The following is a 24,538-nucleotide window of genomic DNA, read 5'->3' on the forward strand; positions in this document are numbered from 1 at the left end:
TAAATTAGTCGGTATTATTTACTGCGTGTTATCATAAGAAAAAACGTTTTAGTTATGATTCTGCCATAGAGCGCGTTGTTGATAAATTTACCTAGATGTCCAGAGCATTTCAAGAGAATTAATTGGGTTGTTGTCAGTTTCAAGTTTCGGTTGTTATTGTTTTCTTGTTCACAAACAATATTTGTAGTTTACTAAATTTATTATTTAAAACAAATTATATAAATATTTGTATTTAAATTTTTATTTATTCTATTATTTTTAACCTATAAAAATATCACAATGTCATGTAATGATACAAAACTTCAAGACGAGGTAATTATTTATATTTTTTATTATTAATTTAGAGCGTAAATGTATCACATGTCACACCAATTTTGAATTACAAATAAATTAAATACTCAAAAATATTAAAAATGCAGATACTGATTTTCAAATTTTTTTATTTTCATCTCAGTTACATTTTATTTACTTATTTAAAAATTTCAAAAATTGACAATTGTCATCTACACTCATATTGAGTCTTAGATTAAAACTTTATTTTTCTGTCACTTAAATATTACTAGCGAGTGAAATTTTTAAAAATCAACATCAAGTGTAATCTGTCAAATTACTAATAAATTATTTAATTTATAGGAAAGTTCAATTGAAAATGGATTCGAAGATTATCTGCGGTTACCTGAAATGACACCGACTCCTAATACTACTAAAGAATGGTCATATATAATGCGAAGAAGTATGCAAGTATGTTTTTATTTAATCAGATCATTCTTGTTAATTATAATATTAATTACAAATAAAACATCCGCGTAAAAATTTTTCATTTGTTAAAGGAAGTAGCACCTGGTTTATATCTTGGCCCTTATAGTTCAGCAAGTCGTTCTCAGTTACAGTCACTAAAAGAAATCGGTATTACACATATAATTTGTGTGAGACAAGACATTGAGAGTCAATTTATTAAGCCAAATTTTCCTGATGATTTTGAGTGAGTATTTCATTAGTAATTATATTGGCGCATTATTTTATTATGATGCTGAAAGTAGCAGGCATTAAAAGATTTTATATACTTTCACTAAAAAAAATAAATATTGGCGGCAAAAATTTAAAAAAAGCATCTGAAGAATTTTTAAAAATTCTCTTGTGGATTTTTTATAAAATTTTCATGATGACAATTATCTTTATAATTAAAAACAGTAAAATTTTAAGTTGGTTACTTTCAGCATCGTTTTTTTCTGTCTACAAAACTTCATTGTGACGGAAAATTTTGAAAAGTAAAAAATAATGAAGCCCCACTTTTGCATATAAATTTTTTTTCGCCAAATAAATGAAATATATAAAAAATTCACAGATATTTAGTTCTCAATATCGCTGATACAGTTACGGAAAATATTATCCAGCATTTTCGAAGAGTAAAAGAATTTATAAATAAAGGATTAAACTCTGGAGGACGTGTTTTAGTACACGGCAACGCTGGGATATCACGATCCGCAGCATTAGTACTAGCATATATTATGGAAAAATATAACTGCTCGCCTTTGTATGTTCAGTAGTTGATTATTTGATTACTAAAATTACTTATCATTGATTATTAATAATTTTTTTTAAAATTACAGCCAAGCTTACACGTTGGTACAACACAGAAGATTTTGTATAAATCCTAATGATGGTTTTATGGCTCAATTACGTGAGTACGAACCTATTTATAAGGCACAAAGAATGCACACTGATAATAGAGATTCAATTGTCGAGAATCGTTGCAAGCGAACAATTCATCAGATTGATACTGAACGAGCGGAATCTATGGAGAGTTGATGATTGCTTAATAAATTACCAAAGTTACCAAAAGACTTATTTCACTAGACCTTAGATAATCACTCCGCCTATTTAAAATATTACTTTAAAACTTTCATACTTTTTTTTAATTTATTGTACAATAGTTTAATTATTAACTGGATAATTAAAACTCTAGCAGTATAATGGTTCTATTAATGCATTTAAATATATTTATGTGTATTTAGAAAACTCAAGTGGTCAAAATAAGATTTGAATCTTAAATTTAAAATCAGAAAAGAGCGATTGAACTTTACATACTGATATGTTTTTTGTTTTTGATTAATTTTTATTTTTAGATAATACGATTTGATAAAATTTTATTAATCAAATAAATTATCAAAACACCTGGATTGAATTGATAATAATAATCAATAAATTATCTTATAAAAGTAAACAAATTTACAAGATTTTAATCGCTCTTTTTATTTTTCTTAAATATTTCCGAGGTGAAAAATAAATGATTTAATTTTTAAATCATAAGATTTAGTTCTTTAAATTTTAATTATTAATTCTATAATTATTATTTTACATATCAATTCAAGTGATAAATATCTCATGACAATATCTGTAGCCAATTAATATCAGCACTTTATTTATTAAATTTAATTTTTTAATGTCTTTATTTATTTAATTATGATTAAGTTACTTTATACTTCATTTTAAATTTGAAATATTGAACTGTATTAAACTATAAGATGATTAATTAAAAAAAAAAGTCTAGGTAAATTATAAACTATTTAACAATTAATAATAATGATAAAAATGCCAAGAAGTTTATTTATTAATAGATGATAATTTATTTAACAAAGTATATTAATACATAATTATTATTTTCTTATTATAATATCTGAACTTTTTTTCTGTAATTAATTAATATAGGAAACTTTAAATTGTTTAATGCTGTTATTATAATGTAAGAAAAATTAATTTTAAAATTACAAATATAAATATTTTCCAGTAGCTATGAATTTTTTAAAATTATTATTTTAAGTTATTAATATTTAAATTTAAGTTTTAAAAATGCCCATTTGTTGATAAATTTTTCCCTGGTTGTCATACTTATGTTTATTTTATTTCAGAAGGAATCATAGCGCAGACAATATTATCATCGTTTTCATCTTTGAGTTCCCATTTCACGCCAACCTTGAGCTGTAAAAATGAAATCCTTGTAAATTAAATACTACCAATTACTCATACATGTCCTTATTTTCATAATACAAGGGCATCTTGTTAGTTTTTTAAAATATCAACTACTTAATAATTTATGATACTGAAATTATCCCACGTCTAATAATTTTTGAATTTTTCATTTTAAATTTTAAATTAAATTTTTAAAAAGAGAAGGGAAAGTCGAAAAATTTTTAATTGTCTGCTAACCAGGGTCATAATAATTTACCTTGGGATAAAGTTTTTCAACATGTAAAGTTGTTGTATATGTATATGGACCACTAGCTTTAGTCAGTGGGCATGTGAGTCCTGATGTTTGACAACCGTCTGGATGAGAGAATGGAAACGGTAATGGAGCACCGCCAATAACTCCATGAACAACAGCTTTAACTGCACTTATGTCCTTGTCTAAAATTACCATTATTATTAAATTCAAAAATCTAAACAACTGCAGAGGGTGTTTTTAAAAAATTGTATTTTTTTTTTAATTTACCAACGTCGAAGGAGATAGTTATTGATGCATCTGTACCACGTTTTAATATACAAGTAGCCGCATCAGGTTCACAATCGCTAACAGTTACATTATTATATTTTCCAACTTTTGAGCCTGAAAAAATTTTAAAACATTTTTTTATCAGTAATCGCTTGAAATAAATTTTAAAAATAATTATCAGCAAAAATAATTTAATTTTAAATTCAATATCAATGTTATATTTCTTGGAGTTATTACTGAACGGAAGAAATTTTGAAATTTATGGTATCTGCTTTACAAATATTTTATTTTGAGTATTTATTAGATCAAAGGTCGAAGTGCCTAATCTCAAATCGAGGTTCATAGATAAAACTATTTAACTAGAAATGCTGAATGAAGTTTTATTTAATCTCTAAGTTCACGATAGATCAAATATGTTTATCGGTTCTATTTATTTTGTAATGAATTATTTTAATCGCATTAATTTTTATTTTACTTATGACATATTTAGTATTTATTTTATTTCCAATGACTCATTAAAAACATAGTAATAAATTAAATATTAACTTATAAGCCTTATAAATTATTACTTTGTTATTCACGAGAATGTTAGAAAAAAAAAAAAAAAAAACAGTTTTTTTGTCACGTTTCAATGAATCGCATCAATTGTTTTAATTATATTTCATTGATATGGACAAATATATCTATACATCGGTTTGTTACACAACTTCATTATAGAGTTATTCTTCAAAATGATTCACAATACCGATAAGATTTAATTTAAAAATAAAAAATATTTTTTTTCATGTATCATTCAAATTAACATGCAGTAACCGAAGTCTTCAATTCAAAAAATGTAACAATGAACCCGATTATTCATTACAATAATGAATCATTAAGTAACTGATTATTAAAAAAAACAATCAAGTCATTTATAAAACGAATTCAAATAAAACGATTTAGTATCCGATTAATATTTAAATAAAAATATAAATTAATTTGAATTTTTTTTTATGTAATTTTTAATGATCCTGGAATTAGAAGGCGATAAAAAATTTTTAGATTTTTCTTAACAAATCAATTACAAAAAAAAAGAAAAACTAAAAATATGCACATGTAGAAAATAGAAAAAACTAGAGGTGGAATTTTTTCAAATATTTTTTTTTTTTACAATTTATCGTTTTGAAAAAAAATTCAAAAATTATTAGGCATCCGCTAACCCGTATCATAGTTTTTAGCTGACGTCTTATAATTTAAAAATTTTTTTTTAAAACAATGAGTTGCAAAATAAAAATATTAAAAAAAAATGCGCTTATAGTTTTTAAAATTTTCTACATGTGCATATTTTTAGTTTTTTTTTTTGCTAATTAATTTTAAAAAAAAAGTCCGAAAATTTTGAATTGTCTGCTAACTGCAGGATCATTAATTTTTAGTAAAATAATAATATTATAATTCAAAGGTTTCTGAAAAATAAATGTGCATAATTAGATTAAAATTTTCAAACGTAAAAGCTTGATAAGGTATCACTTAATTTTGTGCCTACGATTACAAATTTAAATGTTTAAAATAAGAAAATAAAATCTAAACTCGGTTTATAGAAACAATAATTATAACTTTTACTTGTTCTCATAATAAAATAATTGATGATCCTTTAAAGGATATTAGAAAGTTTAGAAAATAATTTTAAATTATTTAGTTACGTTATAACATTTAAATTTATTTGACAGAACAAAATGACTGGTAAACTTTTACGTAAGTAGAATTTTTATGAAATTAATTGACAGTAAATTGATAAAGTTTAAATAAGTAAATAAATAATAATAATTAATTTTAAAAAAATAAAACGCACCACAGTCCTGAATAACAGCGTAAGTGGACACCGACAGGCACAAAACAAGACCCAGGATAATACGATACATCTTGTCAGCTCAGAGTTTCTTCGTATATTGAATTAACTCCAACCGAGTACTGTAATTTAAACTAATACATGTAATATATATATATATATATACCCGAGTATATGTATAACAAATATACATATACATGTACGCATTTATATAAATACCCCCACTATCATCAGAAAGTTCGATCCCGCGGTAAATTGGATACTAATAAAAACTTTGAATGATGAGTCGACTCATATCATGTGTACCAGTAATTAAATTGCAAATTTGTTTTTTAGTAATCACTAATTATTTTTTTAAATTAGTTATCTAGATCTTGAAAGTTACATAATTTATAAGTTTATAAAACATAACTTGCTAGGAGGTTAAAAAAATTCATTACAAAAAATAATTAATGCGATTTTTTTTTTTAAGTGTAATTTATTCATTAGCGCGAATAATTTGAATTTAAATGATATATTTTTAAATATTTATATTAATATTACGTATAGTCTTTACTATAGAGTTTGAAAAGGGTCGGATTTTAAGTTTGAATATTGGCGGGATTTTTGGCGGCGCGCTTGCCTCCGGTTTGAATGTTAAATTTATACTTTTCGTTCAGTTGGCTTCTGTGATAACGTTCAAGATCCAACGTCAGTATTACGGAAGTGACGATTACAGTAACTTGTGTCCACGTAGATGTTGAATATACAGTTAGCAGTGTGAGGTTGTCTTTTATCTGTACGTCAAATAATTACATTTTACAAGGTAGTCCTCAGCAGTAAAGAACGTGAGTTTTATTTTGTTAATTATTGCATTTGTAATTTATAATTAAACAAATAAATTTAATTATTTATAATAAACTAAACTCACTTATTATTTTTACATAAATAAATTTATTAAAAACGTTGATTGTTGATGTGATTGTTTGTGAAGTTGTTTAAGTTGGAGTAAAAATTTCTAATAACTTTTGTAACATATGTACTTGATATTATTTTATGAATTGCACTTTATTGGTGGATTAATTATATTTAATTGATATTTTTATAAATAATTTATGTGTTATTTAATTATTAATTTGTGGTTTAAGGTTATTATTATTAAGTTTATTTTATTTTTTAGTTATTGAAGTTTGCAATGGATCAAATTAAGAAATTCGTTGAACCAAGTCGTAAATTTACTAAGGACAGCATCAGATTAGTTAAAAGATGCACAAAACCCGATAGAAAAGGTAATATATTTTATTTATTATTATTTTGTTATATATTTTGTGAATGTTAATGCAACTGACAAGTGGAAATTTTATGATACGGAAGTGAACCGATAAATAATAATTTTTTGATTTTTTTTTCGACGAATCAATTGCAAAAAATCGAAACTAAAAATATACACATGTAGGAAATTTAAAAAACTGTAAGTGCAATTTTTTCAAATATATTTTTTTTACAATTTATCGTTTTAAAAAAAATCCAAAAATTATTAGACAGTTAATTTCAGTATCACAAATTTTTGAATAATTAAAATGTAAGATTTTTTAAAATTTATTTATTTAAAACTTATAAATTGTCTTGTCTTATAAATTTTAATTTATAAATAAATGAACGAACAATTTAAAAAAAATATATAAAAATGCACATACAGATTTTTAAATTCTGCAAATGCGCATTTTATATTTTTATTCGATTTAAATTTCGTTCATTTATTTCAAAGCTACAACGATTGACAAACGTCTGCTACAATTACATGATTGTGAATGTAGCAGGTATGAAACACTATAAATTTCAAATAAATAAATAAATTAATTTTAAAAAATGCGCGTACTTTTGAATTATCTAAATACGATTTTTAAAATTTTTATTCTAATTCTACTTACATTCTATTTATTTATTCAAAAATTCAAAAAATTGCCAACAGTCAGCTACATTCACACTTATATATTTTTATGTTAATAATTATGATAGTAAAAGCAGACGACTGACAATTTTTTTTTTAAATAAATAAATTCAATATTAAATGCTATAAATTTTGAAAATGTATACAAAAGACTTTTAAATTGAAGTGCATTTTTAAATGATGTGTAGAAAAAAGTAGGCAGCCTTCAGTTTTCTTGAAAAATTGTCTTCTAAAAATTAAAAAAAAAATAATTTTATTAAAATATATCAAGAATCTGGCACTTGAACACTTTGATATTTTTATAAAAATAAAAAAATCGTCAAATGTCTATTTTTAATGTTCACAATTTATTTATTTAATTAAACAATTAAGTAATTACTTTTCATAAATTTAAATATAAAGTAAAATTTTTAAGTCAGTAATTAATTTTATTTATTTCTATTATAGAATTTCAAAAAATAGCTATCGCTACTGCTATTGGATTCTGTATAATGGGATTCATTGGATTTTTTGTAAAACTTATTCACATTCCTATCAATAATATTATTGTGTAAGTATTTATTTATCACATATAACTAATTACTTTGAAATTAATTAAATAAAATATTTCAATATATTTTTTTTGTATTTTCCAGGGGCTCGTAAAATTAAGGCATAGAAATTTATTCAATTTATTATTAAGAAAAATATTATTCTGATTACTTCCCGACAAACTTCGCAAAATGAAAGAAAAAATTGACTTTTCGTTTATAAAAAAAAAAAAAATCACTTGTATTTATGTCACTGGAATTAACTCATCTTATAATTTAAATTTAATTGTAAAGTACGAGAGTAATGAGTGCGTGTAATAATTAATTTTCATCATTTTTTTTTTTAAATAAAATATAAAAAATATATAATATAATTTATTTTCTTTATAATGATAATTATAAAATATAAGGCACTTTTATTTAAATAAAAACTTTTCTTCACTAATCACAAATATATATTTTACATATCAACGTTACGTAAAAGCTTAAAGAACTACATCAATAATTAATATGCTTTAATTAATCAATAATTAATTACCCAAGTGATAATTTTTTTAATAGAAGTTTAAGAAATGGATTTAAATAAATTTAAAAAAATACTTGGCAGTTATCAATTGAATTTTATTATAAAAAAAATATATATATATATATTCATATAATTATAAAATATAAACTATTGAGTGGTATTAATATTTGATTAATAAGAGCATATTTAATGGCTCAATGCAAACAAAATTATTCTAATGGTAGACGTAAAGCTACAAAATAGAGGCATCATTTAAATTGTTTGATTTATCAATGCTCACATCGCACGTTTATTTAAATTTAGTTTTTACAAACAGCCAAATAATTGTCTTACGTGCATATTAATTCAATAACAATAATAAAGTAACTAATATTAAATGATGCAGAAATTAGCCGACGTCTAATAATTTTAGGATTTTGTCTAAACAATTAAAAAAATAATATTTCAATAAATTGCACCTATAGTTTTTTTAATTTTCTGCATGTGCATATTTTTTTTTTTTGAAAGGCGCTTGAAGAAAGTGACCCCCCACTTTTTAAAAATTTGAAAATGACAAACTGTCATTTAAAAAAAAAATAAAACATTAATTGAAAAAAAAAAAAAAAAACAATGCAGTTAATATTTTACCAAGGTATAGATTTTTAAAAAAATTACTGACAGAAATCACTCTAGTCAAAATTTTGACTGCGTTGTCTTTTGTTCAATGAATGCTTTGTTTTTTTTTTAACTAACTATCAAAATTTTAATATGCTCATTAATTGAGTCATTAAATAATTTAAAAAAGTAAGGGGGTACTGTCAGATGTTCTTATATAAAATTTAAAAAAATAAAATCCGAAAATTGTTAATTGTCTGCCAACTTCAGCATCAAAATATTAACATCCTGCTGTCTATTTTTTATGTCAACACTTGTACAAAAAAAAATCTAGTGGACACAAACTTTTATCAAGACTACAGGAGTTTATTTTGTCGCTTGCTTCTCTATACATTTGCCATGGTAATTTAATTAACTTGTGTTAATTATGGAAACGTTTTACAGGTATCCATGATTTTTTACGACCGACTTTTTATTACTTTCATTGACTTAATTCTCATTTTATCTACAATCTCAATAAAAAAAACATACGATAGCACCAATTTAATACTCAAAAAAAGTGTAATGAAAAGTATTAAAAAAAAAAAAAAAAAAAAAACTAACAATAGTAAATAAAAATAATTAAACAAATTATTGCAATGCCGATCGTAAAAATTCATTAGCGATTTATAAAGTAATTTACAAGTTATACTGAGGTATATCGTTAGGTAATACAAATATATAATTATTTTTTTTTTTATCAACAAAAATAATACGTCATAATTTGTAAGTCATAGTAAATATTACTGTATACTAATATATATATAATTCATTTAAATATAAATGTCTTAATAATTAATTATAATTTTATACGATTTTAATATTAATAGTACAAAATATTTATATGTATTAATTATATATATTAATTATATATATAATATTAATTTGTTATTATTAATATTAAATATCTCTATATTCGATTTTATTATAAGTATCGTTTTTCGTGTTATTTTTATTACTTTTTTTTTCTTTTAACATACTATGTTTTAAATTATATTTATATGTTTATTTAAATCTTAATATGAACGGAAGACAAATTAAAAAAAGAAAAAACGAGTCTTAGTTAACTATTGATTATATTAGTTCTGTATGAAGATTGAGATGTTGAGCAGTGAACCGGCACTAGCTCAAGTTTTTACTGGCTCATATTTATATATTTTTGATTCATGTTATTCATATTATTAATTTACTCTATTAAATGGTATTTTTTTTAGCCAATATATATATAATAGAATGTCACAGTAGCACTGATACGCAGGAATGTCTTTAATTAAAAAAATAATAATAATAATAATAAATAAATAATACATTAATTAGTGAAGAACTTATTAGTGGTCGATAAGAGAATTTAATTTTAATTATTACTTTTTTTTTGACAACAGTATTTATTAAGGTCGTGCCAATCGTGTTAGAATCTATAGATTCTAGTTCTAGTCGATTTGAAATTAGAACTTTCGAATAATTCGAAAATCTTTGAATTGTTTGTAACTTTTCGAAGTATTTGATTCGAATGTAAAAAATTCTGATCAGAATTCAAATATTTAATTTTCATTTAATGAAGAGCTTAGTTTTTTAAGTAACCAAAAATAATTTTTAGATTCGTGTCTGAGCTCTATTTACCTCTGACTAAAGTTTTAATTATTTTAAAAAATATAATTTTAAAGATACATTCGGAAATGATTTAGCTATAGCCAAGCGTTGCCATATAGCGAGAGCTAAAGCTAGAGCATTTCCGAATGAACCCTAAGTTCAAAAGACAACTTTTAAATTTTTGAATAACTCACGAACTTATTAATGATTTGGAAAGTTTTAAATTATTTTAATATTTACGAATAATTCGTAAGTTTGAACTTTATGCACATCTATAGTATTTACTCCTGAATTATACACCTGTGAGGTGCAGACATTTTGACCCTAGCGTGAAAAAATCACCAAGAATTTTCAAAATTTTTGGAGTGTACTTTTTACTTTTACAAAGCCTGACACTTGATCATAGATAATTTTTATTAAAAATTTTGAAAATGTTCTGGGGTCAAAACGGTACCTGGTGTCATATAAGAATTTATAAACTGACATTTATAATTTTGACGTTCATCAGAAAACCAAATAGAAAACATTTTGAAAATGTAAATTTGATTTTAGTAAAATAAATTCTGTTATAATTAATAATTTTAGCCATTCCGAATTCACGTGTCCATGGAATGCATTATAAATAATAAATTATTTCGCTGTCTTTTAAATCGAAAACATGCGCGAACAAATTAGTGGTAGTAATAATAATTAATTAAAAAAAAAAAAAATAAGAATAATAATAGTAATGATAAAAATAAAAAAAATAATATGATAAACTAAACAGTGCACCCAGCATCTGAAGTAGGCACATAAGGACTGTCTTGTCTGTAATAATTTTGCGGTGTTGAATCATAATTTTCAATTTTAACTGGATATTCAATTGTGATACAATCCTGCGGTTGATTTATTGTCGTCGAATAACTTTCTGTATATGGCAGTAATAGCGGGTCACTATTATACGGTTGTTGATACGAAGTATTATCCGTATTATTTGTATTCCCTTGTTTGAGACACGTGGGTCCGTGAACACTCAACATATCAACAAGTCTCCGTCTTTGGGTCTCTAATTCTTGTATTTGTGACTTAAGATCATGATTTTGTGATTCCAATGTCTCGGATTCTTGTACGAGAATCACAGTTTTTTCGCGTTTTTTTAATCTACACTTGGTCGCTGCTATTTTATTACGTTCTCTCCTTCTCCTACGTCTCTCCTCATCTTCAGGCGTCAACTAAAATAAATTAACCAATTAATAAATTAAATTCTTAGTTTTACAATCAAGTGCAGTCGAACTCCATTAACTCGGAACTTCCCCTGAATCTTTGCCCCCACTACGAGCTACGCTCTCCCACCTGATGCTGAACACTTGTATGCATCTGTGTACATTTATCTGTCATTATCCATGTATATATAAGAGCGCATGCGTGCAGTTTACTTTCTAAGGAAGAAGGGGCATCCGTTAACTCGGAAACTCCACAAAATTTTCGTTTCTCCGTCAACTAACCGAGTTAATGGAGTTCGACTGTGAAATAAAATAAAATTTACCCCAACACGACTATTGTTATTGCTAGAATCATCTTCCTCTTCATCATCGGCACTTCCGTACTCTCTTTTGGTCTTCTTCTTGCTTTCATCCCCACTATTATTAGCTCGCCTCTTAGTCTGCAGTGTTAATTTCAGCCCTAATTAAATACGAGCAAACAATATCTTGGATTTAATTTAAATATTAATATAACAAATAAATAATAAAAATAAATTTTAAAAATAATTAAATAAATAATAATTATTTTACCTTCTTTTATAAGCTGACTGCAGGTATGTTGAACACTAGGTGGACTCAATTCACCTCCGCTACTCGTTGAATCCGCTCTATCACGACTTCGTTCATGAGAATAACTATCGAAGGGATTTGTCATAGCAATCAATGAATTTACAATTTCAGGTGTACGCGGTGTTACCTCGGCCGCTGTGACTCCAAGAAGACCCGCAGCAGCCGTTGGACTAGGATTTACATTAACATTTAAATTGTACATGCTGACTTTATTTATTTATCATTGAATCTGCAATCAATTAACATATTTCATTATTTATTTTAAATTAAATTAAATATACGTACAATTAATTATAGATATAGTTCGCTCGTCTGACGTCTTCCGGTCCAACGAACAAAAGGAGAGATTAACACTAAGATTCTCTACAAACTGACCTTCAGATTAAAAGTAAGAAAGGTCTAGCTGTGATATAACGAGCTAGACACCAAGGTCACATCTTTCCCGAGGAACCGCGATTAAAAATATTATTTATTTTTGTTTTTTTTACTGACGGAGATTAATGTGACCTTAATTATAATGGATTATTTAATAGTAAGGCTTTACTTGTATACTTAAAATTTTATTATTATTTTTGTTTCCATTAATATTTCATTCTTCCGGTTTTTTCAAAGGTTTTTTTATATCGCATGCCTGCTATTTGCAATATTTCACCTTAAACTTTAAGCTTATGAACTAAATTTTAAATAAATAAATTATTCAATAATTATTTATCATCAATAAATTAGTATGTTATGTAAACGGTAATCTTAAAATATTCGTTCATGCGATGATATTTCGCCAAGTGACAAATGGCTGATTTTTAAACATAAACAAAGGTGGCTAAATAATATTTGGGTGGTCGAGTTTCTTTAACTAAAAGCCCTGTCAATTTCTGTCAAAACTATTTTCATAAAGTTTCTTAGCAAATTTTAACCATCAAGTTCTATTATAAGATTTCGCTCGTTATACTGTACTGGTAAAACTGACTAGTAATAGTAATGGTGATCGTTAATTTTCTTAGTAAAGTGAATCTAGGTGAAATGCTTTTTTGTCAGACTCTAAATATCTTATACGATTAGTTACTTACAATATGTCAAATAAAATTAGATGAATACCAAAATAAAATGTGTATATATATTTTTAGTTAATGATACGTTTAAAAAAAAAAATAGTAGAAAATTTAAATTAAAATGTAATGTCATCATAAAAAAATGAAATATTAATATATAATTAGTATGAGTAATTGAGGGATGCACTTTTTGGATTTCTGGCAACTTTTTTTTACTTCATAAATTTTTTAACGGAAACATCTATTCTTATTTTATAAAAAAAACGTCACAGCTGATGGAAAAAGCTATTTTCTGCATTTATAAAATTTCATAATTCTGTTTTTTACGATTAGTTACTTACAATATGTCAAATAAAATTAAATGCATGCTAAAATAAAATATGTATATATATATATATATATATATATATATTTTAATTAATGATACGTTTAAAAACAAATAATAAAAAATTTGAATAAAAATTAAAAATGAAAAAAAATTATTAAATTAATAAAATAATAATTTAATCAGAGTTATAGTAAAAAAAAAAAAAAAAATAAATAAAAGCGATTAAAGGATACACTTTTTGGATTTCCAACATTGATTATTCTTAAAAAACTTTTTAACGAAAAAATCTGTCCTTATTTTGTAAAAAAAATGTCACAGCTGATAGAATAAAGTGTTTTCCTCATTTTATTTTGTGTTTTACGATAATTTTTCAAATTTTAATAAAAGTTTGAACTCGCATGACCGATTTCTAAGCCCAAAATTCCATAATTATATTTTTCACGATTTTCAAACCGAAAGCTCATAAAATACGTCGAAAAAAATATTGATTTTTTTATTTAATTTTATCTTAGAACTTTAAAATAAATTAATGAGAAATCATTTTCACTTCGAATGTCGCATGGTCACTTTTTTAGTTGATGATACGTTAAAGAAAAATATTAAAAAAGAAAAAGTGATAATTTTTATTTAAAATAATTTTTTTTTTTTACTGAGGGTCAACCAGTTATTTCATAATAATTTTTCTTCTAGTCCCTTTTTAACCTTCTATAATTTCCTGAATCCCTTTTTTTATCTATCATTTTATAATACCATAAAATATTTTTCATATCATCTAGTGATATATCTTGCAAATAAAATTCTTGGGTATTATTTTTTAACATACATATATATACATGTATATACATAGTTATACAGCTATTATTACATTCTATCGTTCAATGTATTCTGTTCTTTATTCTCTTTGTCGGCTATTACATCAAGGAGTCGCATTTCTCTTTGACAGACACAAATCGTCTACGGCTGTTTATATTCATCTACAAAGGGTTTAACCGGAGCCTTTTACAACAAACCCAGACAAACGACCAAGCAAATGGCATCCCCAGTGACCCATATATGTACCATACTATGTAGAATTACTCTCATACATATAACACACATCACCATCACGTAATATCAAGTATACAAAAGATTATTTAAATCTCAACTCTTAGTTATCTCAGATTTAACTTATTTTTAATTTATAAAATAATAGTTTATATTTTTACCGCCAAATAAATTTAATTTACTGCATCGTAAACTTGTCATATTTATAACTCAAAAATATATTAAATTTAAAAACTATAAACACGTTTTTAAAAATGTCAAATATTTAATAAATTAAATTATTTGTTTTTTTATTTAGCGAATTTAAAATATATATATATATATATAGTTGAAAGCCATTGCTTGTTGCACATAACACTTAAATCTATAAATAGACATCATTTAATTTTGACGTATGGTTGGGATCGTCCGGAATTCGAGGGTTCCTTTGACGTTGTGTTTCGAATGCATAACTACCTACTGCTTCAAGATATCATTTATCAAAAAAAAAATTTTTTTTTTTAATAAACATGTGAAAGAAAAAAAAGGCCATTTGCTTTACGTACATAAATATATAAGCTTTTGAACCAATGGTATTTTTGGAACCTACTCCGCGAATTATGATAGACTTCGGCGAAATTCTTTGAAAATTCCACTGTGAGGACAAATGCAACAGATAAATTTCTATGAAGTTTAATGAAAAGGTCATTTGACATCCGAAATAGAATTAGAGTTCTCATTACTTCTTTATTTTGAAGTTTTAAGACACAATTTAATTAAAAGTTAATATTTTGGACACTTTTGATCAATTTCGAGGTCAAAACCCGCCGAAGAATAATGGAATTTAAACCATAATACAGAAACCAATCATGTTACTTTAACCCTTTATTAAAATTCTCAAAATTATTCTAAAACACAAAACAAAAAGAGGAAAATATCGCTCATTTTCTCAGCTTCGACGTTTTTCCTACCGGATGAAGCTACATGTTTCCGTTGAAAAGTTATCTGAGAAAAAAGCGGCAAAAGTAGCGATTTCAAAAATTCAAAATTCAAAATCGCCACCATTTCTAAACCAATTAACCGATTTTGCTAATCTTTGAACTCAACCGAGCTAATCACTCATATAATAATTGTGCCGTTTTATCAAAATTTGTTCAGAATTGTAGTCGCTATCGTCGCAACAAGGTGCGTTATATGCATATATACATAAACTTTTGAACCCATGGTATTTTTGGAACCTACCCAACGAATTACGATAGATTATGGGGAAATTCTTTGAGAATTCAGCCATGGGAACAAATGAGACATATTTCTATGAAATCTACTAAAAATATATAAACTTAGTACGGGTGTATTCGAGTTTATACGCCAATAAAAATATTTTTATTTACTTTATTTATACTTCCGAGACTAAATAACAGATTTATCGAATAATGAAGGTGGATAAGTATTGAGTTACACTCACATTATAGCCACATACAAGTTACTGTACTTCATACCATGTATATACAAGAATTTATAAACGATAGCTATATAATTCTATACAAATACAATGTACTCTACTCTACTTGTAGCACAAAGCTTCTTTGTAACCTTCTTGAGTTGCGTGTTGAATTTTAAAAAAATATTTCTGCGTGCACACGTTGCTTTGAGATCAGATGGCTTCTTAGAATAACATTCGTGGGATTAAAGCCGAGCATCAACAAAAAATAGTTGTGAAAAAAATATTAAAATAAAATATCATATGAGCATAGGACATAATTGGATGAGTTAAAATTTTAAAAAGGAACCCTTTTTTGAGGACAAAAGTGCCGCGTTGCGGTGATGAATAAACGCTCTCACGCGTCTCATATATTACGCAACTCCAATTCATTTGGCATTACAAAAAATCTTTTTGTTTCAATGTACAGTAAACATTCTCGTAGGCAGTACAAGTTCTTAAATTTCGCAAAATACTTTTAGCGCGAAGGCGCAGTATCTTTTTGTCAAAAAAAAAAAGGAGTTTTTGATAAAAGAAAAATAAAGAAGACAAGAGTGAAGGTAACAAATGAAAAAAAAGTAAAACAAGTTTGACTATGAAAATTCGACAATGGCAATAGTCAATATATTATGCAAATAAATATTTAAAAGGCGCGTTTGTAAAGGTTTTTTTTTATGTGGTATGTTTGTAAGGTAGAAGAAGAGTTTAGTTAAAAGTTTTAAAAGAAGGCTCTGTTATGTATGGAAATAAAATTATGCGGTGAATGTAAGGTATAATAGAACGAAGCAAAGCATAAAACAAGAAAATAAGATACAGGGCCAACGATGAATTTAAAATAAACATAAAACAAAATGCGGTGACTGAGTTACTTATGGTTGCGTTATATTACTATACGAGCAAACTAAAATATTAATAAAATCCACTAGAGTCAAGAGGAAACGGACAAAGGAAATGAAATAGCTACTATACACTATAGTAGTGTGACTAGTTTATTGTGTGGTATGTATGTACAATACAAGGTCATTGTTAAAAGAAAATTTATGTAGACAATGGGTGTTAAAAGTTTAAGCAATAAGAATATCATTAAGATAAAAACAATGAATGTTTTTTTTTAAACTCTGAAATAATTATTTTTTATAATTTTTTTATAAAGACGATAAATATTATTTTTTTGTTACAGATGTATGAAGGATAATTTATTTGTTTGTTTGATAAAGGATATGATGGATGATAGAGTTCAGAATCCCGTGAAAAGGATTTCAAGTTTTCATTAAAACTCTGTCTATTCTCTTGTTCGCGTTTGCCCACTCTTCTATGTTTGGTGTTCATAAAATTTATGCTTCCTGTTCACTCGTACAATGTGCTCGCTGGTTAGTATATACACATATGTATGTATATGTATGTATAGATGTTAATGTAGATTCACACACATGGTTAAGCGTAAGCCGAAGTTCGAAACCAGCCTCTGCAGTATTATAATGTAGAGTGCACGAGTTTTTTTTTCGGTTTTTTAAATAATTAATTTTCTTCATTCTACATACATACAAATACACGCAGATAAATTTTTAGTATAAGGTACCCAAAAGTATGATACTGAAGACATGTGGTAAGTACTTGAATTTTTCCCATGCATATTGTAAAATATACTACTCGATAGCATGTAAATGAAGCGCAATTTCTACTAACAACAGTAAAAATTCAGTTACTGGCTAGATGTCCTTACAGTACCAAATTTTAGAGGTAATTTTAACTCGAAAATTATTTGCGTGCAGATATGAGACAGGTTATAAATTTTAAATACAAGAATTGATTGATTTAAATAATGAAATTTTGAAAAATCCGGGTGTTAATTTTCCAATCATCTACTCGTGGGTAAAAATTTCAAGCCAAAAATATAATAAAATTTTTTTAGGCTGACCAAAGACTCAGGTAGTGAACACAAGGCTGAAAAATAGTTTAGTTTAGAAATGGCTAACTAAGACTTCAAATTGCTGATAACTAGAACGAAAAAAACTGAAAATAGGCAGATTTTGAGCCAATTTATTATTATTAGGAATAAAATTTTTGCGGGTTTAGGATCTTTTAAAAAAAAATTCTACGGTTTCGGCCAAATATTTTTACATGGTAAATACAAATTAAAAATTTTATTCTAAGATAAAAGCCCCTATACCCGCTCAGTACCAGTAGTCGCTCACTTTAACTGTTTAAGGCGATTTTTTTATAATTTTTATAAGAAAAAAATTACAACTAAAAATATTATTATTGATAAATAATTATTTTTGAATCTAAATATATTAAAATATGATATATCAAGTTATTTTATAATAGATTACAAATTTAAATTAAATGACTGTTTTAAAAATCGCGCTCAGCCGGGCATTTTTTACTTTAACGTTCATTCGTTAGATTAAATTTAAGTTACGTCAAATTTTTTAAGAATTGTTATAACTATATCTTATTAAATACATTTTTAAAATTCATGAAATTTTATATTATGAAAGAATACAGTAGTATAATTTATAAATTATTTTCCAAATCAATAAACTTATCATAGTTTAATTGATATTGTCTTTGAGCGACTATAGGGCCATATGTTGATCGAGTAATGGTAGACAACTTTTAGTGAGCGACTATGGGTTCACTCAAGGACCTAATTAAAAAAATTAATAATAATTAATTATCAACATTATTCTTCAAACTTAAATTGTATTCTAATACTCGAAACTTCAAAAAATAAGTATAAAAAAAAGTATGGTTTTTCATTTTATTTATTAATTTATATTGAGTGATTAAATCTCACTCCGATGAAAAGTGAGCGGGTATAGGGGCTTTTACCTTATATTTAATTTCTTTATTCAAAAATTCAAAAAATCGCCAATCAGACACGATCACTTATATAAAAATAATATTTTTTAAAAAACATAACGAGGTTTTTTTTATTTTTAGTATTGATATGTGAAGACAAGATTTATTTTTTTATCCTCTGCGAGAGAATAAATCGTCAAACTTTGAAATCAAACACGGGTATGACAGAAAAATTAATAGAGATTGATGTATATATTTAATTCATATAATATAACCCGCATATCGTGTGTGTGCGCGATGATAAAATTACAAATAATCTTTTTCATGAGGGTTGAAATTATTTAGATGATTTTAATTTATAAAATAAAATATTTATTTAATAATTATTATTAAAAGCAGTTTATTTTAATTTAAAATTTATTTTTTTACGTTTAAATAAAAAAAATATTAATATTAAAAATATCAATTAATTGATAAATGTAAAAACGAATAACATAAATTTAAATATATGTATTTTTAATTAACATAATTTATAAAATTCAATTATCATAATAATACATAAATTTTAAATGAAAGCATATAAATACATATATTTCTAACTTTATTGATTAATATGATAATGATGATGAACTTTTAATTGATACATTGATTTTATAGTTTTTTTTCTGTCATAAATCTGCATAAAATTAAAGCAGATAAAAATTTCATAAAATTATACTGATTTTTTTTTCTTTCAATAATATTTCAAATAAATGAAATGTGCAAACAAGCAATATATGTTTGTATACTATTTCTGTAAAGAACTGTCAAGAACCGAAGGTGATACCAAAGAAAATCTATTATTATTTTAAATAAAATATCAAATTATTTAATACAATAAAAATTTTCCAATAAATTATTAATATTTTATGATTCTGAATTTAACAGACAATTCGCAATTATCGGACTTTTTTTTAATACATCAATCATGAAAAAAAAATAAAAATAAAAAAATGCACATGTAGAAAATTAAAAAAACTACAAGTGCAATTTTTTAAAATATTTTTTTTTTCTAATTTGTCATTTTGAAAAAAATTCAAAAGTTATTAGACTTCAACTTACTGCAGTGTCATATTTTTATTATTCATTAATAATTAATATAAATAATAATAATAATTAAATATCATCTTCAGCTCCAAAGAAGGCGATACACAAGGCACGTAAGTTTATACTCGTCTGGCGATCATGATATCTCGGCATGTAAAAATTCTCCTTTTATCGCGGACTGGACTCCAACTCTCGAGTGAGTGGATAATAAATGCTTTTACCGCACGCGCGTAAACGCAAGGCTGAGAAATATAAAAGTGAAAGAGATTGAGCGTGTGCCAGAGAAGGATTTTATAGATTTTAAAATTACTCTTTTATATAATTATTTCATAAAATTCATATTTTTTTTCTTTTAAAATTAATTTATAAATAACAAAAAAAAATAATAATAATAACTTTCGTCTATGGATTTATTTTTAACTTTAAATTTTGAGTCTGTAAACAAAAGTCTCCTGCTGCAAAGTAGTTGAAAAAAAAAATAATGTGTGAGTTGAAAAGAAGAATAATATAAAAAGATTCGAGAGCCGAGAAGACGTTCTGCTTGACCTCGGAAAAACGAACAGGGTCCAATATACCTATTGATAATAATCAACTTTTTTTATGCATCAATTATTTCTCTGTCCATCAGTTAAAATAAATTTATTTAATATTTATAATTTATAATTAAATAATTATCTTATTAAGAGAAAAGAAAAACAAAAATGAATTAATTGTTACTTTTATAAATAAAATTTAATTTTGTTTATGAAGGAGGATTATATTATGAAATTTGTCCAGTGCTGTGTCCAAATTTGGAGTCAAGAACACGTTTACGTATTGCACATACACTTGAAACAGTCTAATGTAATGTAATAAAATGTAATGTAAGAAATTAAGTCAAAATATATGGATAAACTTGGTTACATTTTTTTTTTTATTATTTAACTGCGACCCTGAAGTCTCACCTACATGTTAAAAGCTTAATGAACTTACAGAAGGCATGGTTACGCTCAATCTTATTTGCATTAATGAGGTACTTTGTATTTTCACACTAAGTCTCTTTATATAAATTCATCATATTTTTTTTATGGAGTTTAATTTTAAAGTCTACTGATCAAGATATTTCAACAATAAATCTGCGAGTACCGAGCGAAATAAAAAATTTATAGATGTATAAAATAAAGGTGCTGAAATTATCTGAGGTCTTATAATTTTTTGATTTTTTAAAAAATAATACATTCATAAAAAAAAAAAAAGGATTTTAAAAAGTTGCACCTGGAGTTTTTTTAATTTTCTACATGCGCACATTTTTTTTTTTTTTTTTTTTTTTGTAATTTATTTGATGAAAAAAAAAATCAAAAAATTGTTAATTGCCTACTAATTTATGATACTAGTTATCCGACGTCTATTAATTTTTTGTTTCTTTTTATACACGATACGTTTTTAAAAACAAATTATTTTAAAAAATTGCAACTGGAGTTTGTTAAATTCTCTACATGTGCATTTTTTTTTTTTTGTAATTTATCTGATGAAAAAAAAAATCAAAAAATTGTTAATTGCCTGCTAATTTATGATACGGGTCACCCGACGTGTATTAATTTTTTGATTTTTTTTTATAAACGATACGTTTTTAAAAAAAATTATTTAGAAAAATTGCACCTGGAGTTTTTAAAATTCTCTACATGTGAATTTTTTTTTTAATTGATTTGTTGAAAAAAAAAAAAAAAAAACAAAAAAATTGTTAATTGTCTGCCAACGTCAGGATCATATAAAACAATAACTTACTGTAATTAAGTACCGTTAAAGTAAATTAAGATATTAATTAAAATCAAAGGTAATATAAATTTAGGATAATAGCTTACAAGGCCATGGTCATAATGAACCTTGAGTTACTACGTTTTATAATTCTAAACGATGATCGATAAATTTTTATTGTTTTTTGTATATCTACACGTTAAATACCCACACAATTAGGATAATATTATGAGTAAATTTCTTGAATATTCAATTAACTATTCGATTTATATTTTAGAAACTACATTTCATTTTGAAATGCTAATGTGTTAAAAATTTTTTTAAGATCTATTGTTAACATTATCATTGTTACCGTATTGTTAATTTTATATCGGCAAAAGCCAAAGGCAATTTTTCAAAGTAGTCACTTGGTCTCTAAGAAACGTGGCTGCTATTTACAATTACTTATATATATATATATAACAATTACATTCATATATATATAAGACGTGTTTATATACAAACGTCCTAGTTCTTCTTCTATACACAGATTTTTTTTTCTTTTCATATTAAAAAAGCAAAACAATAAAACATGTAATAATCATAAAGAACCTAAAACATAAAAGATTTTCTACGAATCGCGTACGCTTATTTTTTAACTTTAAAATATCGGTTTAAAAAATGTTTAGCGTTAAAAATAATCACCGCATTACACAATGATAAGTATATTTTGTTGTTATTAAATAACATACTCTTATCGTTATCACCTAGTAAGATATTATCTTATGTATTGATTTGTCTAGTGAGTTCCAGTGAAAAATCACAAGGTATCAAAACCACGTGTACTTATTACTTCATTTATTTTCAATTATAATTATTATTTTTTTTCCCATTTCATTTTTCTTGCTGGTGTCAATCGTAAAATTCAAATTTTTGAGTAAATAAACAAATTTGGCAATAAAAGAATTGCCAAGAAATGTGTTTTTATTGATAACAAATATAAGATATCTGTAAAAAAAATATATTAACACGTGATATTTAATAATCATGAAATTAACAGACAATTGACAATTTTTGGATTTTGTCAACAAATTGATGACAAAAAAAAAATAAATTAAAATATGCAGAGGTAGAAAATTTTAAAAACTAGAGGTGCAATTTTTTCAAATATTTTTTTTTAAATTTATCGTTTTTAAAAAAGTGCAAAAATTATTAAAGATCCTGAAGTTAGTAGACAATTATCAATATTTGGTTTTTTTTTCTAACCAATTACAAAAAGAAAAAACTAAAAATATGCACATGTAGAAAATTTAAAAAACTAAAGGTGTAATTTTTTCGAATATTTTTTTCTATAGTTTATCATTTTTAAAAAAAAATTCAAAAATTATTAGACGTCAGCCAACTTCAGTAATGACCCTGAAGTTACCAGACAATTAGTAATTTTCGGATATTTTTTTTAAACGAATAAATTTAAAAAAAAAACTAAAAATATGCACATGTAGAGAATTTAAAAAACTACACGTGCATTTTTTTCAAATATATTTTTTTTTACAATTTATTGCTTATAAAAAAATCAAAAAATTATTAGACGTCAGCTAACTTCAGTATCATGACATTTAAATTTATTTCTAAATAATTTATATTTTTAAGTGACAATTAAATAAAAATAAAGTAAAATACCTTTGAATAATCCTCAAAATAAGTTATTTCCACCAAAAACACAGTGCACAGTTTGAAACTCACATGAAATAATGATTAGTCGTCGGCTGCCGGCGCACGACTGTAGATATTTTGCAGCAACAACCGGCCTAGATATATACAAGTTATTTTTAGCTTTGTCGTCATCTTAAAGTCAAATGATTGGTCCGCGGTGACGTGACGACCCTCTGCCATTGGTCAATTTATAATTCAACTACACAGTTGTTTAATTTTAAATGTGTGCTTGTACACATATGTCTGTCTCTTAACGTGTCTGCTGCACACTTCTCTTTCTTCTTTTTCATTTCTTCTGATCTACTCTACTCTACACAACATGTATGTAAAATATAATAATAATACACACATTTATACTTACATATATATGCACACATATGTAATAACATCAGTCAGTACTGGGTGCGACTAACGGGTGCGACATTTGTTGACATTAAATTTAAAAATGCACAATTTTTTAATTTTTTATTTCCCTCCTTTCATCTCAGTTTCAAAAATCACTTTCTTTTCCTGAAAAAAAAAACAAAAAAACAAAAAGTACATAAATAAATAAATACTTATTATTCAACTGATAAAGTAAAACCGTTACTTGTTAAGAATGCAGTTGAGATCGATTTCGTAATAATTTATGTCAGAAGATGCGCTGCATCTTAATGTAAGATATGATAGTTTTTTTAAAAATAAAATACAAATATGAGATTATGATTGATGATTGTTTTATATTTTTTGACAGTAATTACATTGTGTTTATTATTATTATTATTATTATTTTTGTCCTTCGATGTTTACAATAGCAATGAGCATGAAATCCAGGGTTGACTCCCGCGCGAACGTGGGCGTCACCTATGAAGTAACACCAGCAATGACATCTTGGGATGCTCTTGATTTCTCTCATTTCTACATACATACATATATAAAATAAATACACAAGTACACACACACATACATACATTAATATATTATATACATATATAATAATAATTCCAGGACAGTTATTGCAAAATAA

The 24,538-nt window shown here is 25.1% G+C and overlaps 4 protein-coding genes across 4 annotated transcripts; 2 read left to right on the forward strand and 2 right to left on the reverse strand.

Moving 5' to 3' along the window:
* The first annotated feature begins 73 nt into the window (after window positions 1-73).
* On the forward strand, window positions 74-2,268 carry LOC103578148 (serine/threonine/tyrosine-interacting protein). The gene is made up of 5 exons (XM_008559127.2): window positions 74-312; window positions 634-741; window positions 831-982; window positions 1,346-1,534; window positions 1,611-2,268. The coding sequence occupies exons 1-5, from the start codon at window positions 280-282 to the stop codon at window positions 1,807-1,809; spliced, it is 681 nt and encodes a 226-aa protein (XP_008557349.1). The 5' UTR covers window positions 74-279; the 3' UTR covers window positions 1,810-2,268.
* Window positions 2,269-2,581: 313 nt separating this feature from the next.
* LOC103578147 (NPC intracellular cholesterol transporter 2 homolog a) lies at window positions 2,582-5,436 on the reverse strand. The gene is made up of 4 exons (XM_008559126.2): window positions 5,319-5,436; window positions 3,491-3,604; window positions 3,227-3,405; window positions 2,582-2,979 (listed from the first exon to the last, which is right to left on the reverse strand). The coding sequence occupies exons 1-4, from the start codon at window positions 5,386-5,388 to the stop codon at window positions 2,896-2,898; spliced, it is 447 nt and encodes a 148-aa protein (XP_008557348.1). The 5' UTR covers window positions 5,389-5,436; the 3' UTR covers window positions 2,582-2,895.
* Window positions 5,437-6,004: 568 nt separating this feature from the next.
* On the forward strand, window positions 6,005-8,149 carry LOC103578146 (protein transport protein Sec61 subunit gamma). The gene is made up of 4 exons (XM_014440882.2): window positions 6,005-6,142; window positions 6,475-6,583; window positions 7,693-7,795; window positions 7,881-8,149. The coding sequence occupies exons 2-4, from the start codon at window positions 6,490-6,492 to the stop codon at window positions 7,888-7,890; spliced, it is 207 nt and encodes a 68-aa protein (XP_014296368.1). The 5' UTR covers window positions 6,005-6,142; window positions 6,475-6,489; the 3' UTR covers window positions 7,891-8,149.
* Window positions 7,998-23,587, reverse strand: LOC103578145 (activating transcription factor 3). The gene is made up of 4 exons (XM_008559124.2): window positions 23,500-23,587; window positions 12,297-12,564; window positions 12,050-12,186; window positions 7,998-11,735 (listed from the first exon to the last, which is right to left on the reverse strand). Exons 2-4 carry the CDS (start codon window positions 12,535-12,537, stop codon window positions 11,283-11,285), a joined length of 831 nt encoding a protein of 276 aa, XP_008557346.1. The 5' UTR covers window positions 12,538-12,564; window positions 23,500-23,587; the 3' UTR covers window positions 7,998-11,282.
* Between the last annotated feature and the right edge of the window lie 951 nt (window positions 23,588-24,538).

This window comes from Microplitis demolitor, chromosome 4, assembly GCF_026212275.2.
Source record: "Microplitis demolitor isolate Queensland-Clemson2020A chromosome 4, iyMicDemo2.1a, whole genome shotgun sequence".
Taxonomy (NCBI): domain Eukaryota; kingdom Metazoa; phylum Arthropoda; class Insecta; order Hymenoptera; family Braconidae; genus Microplitis; species Microplitis demolitor.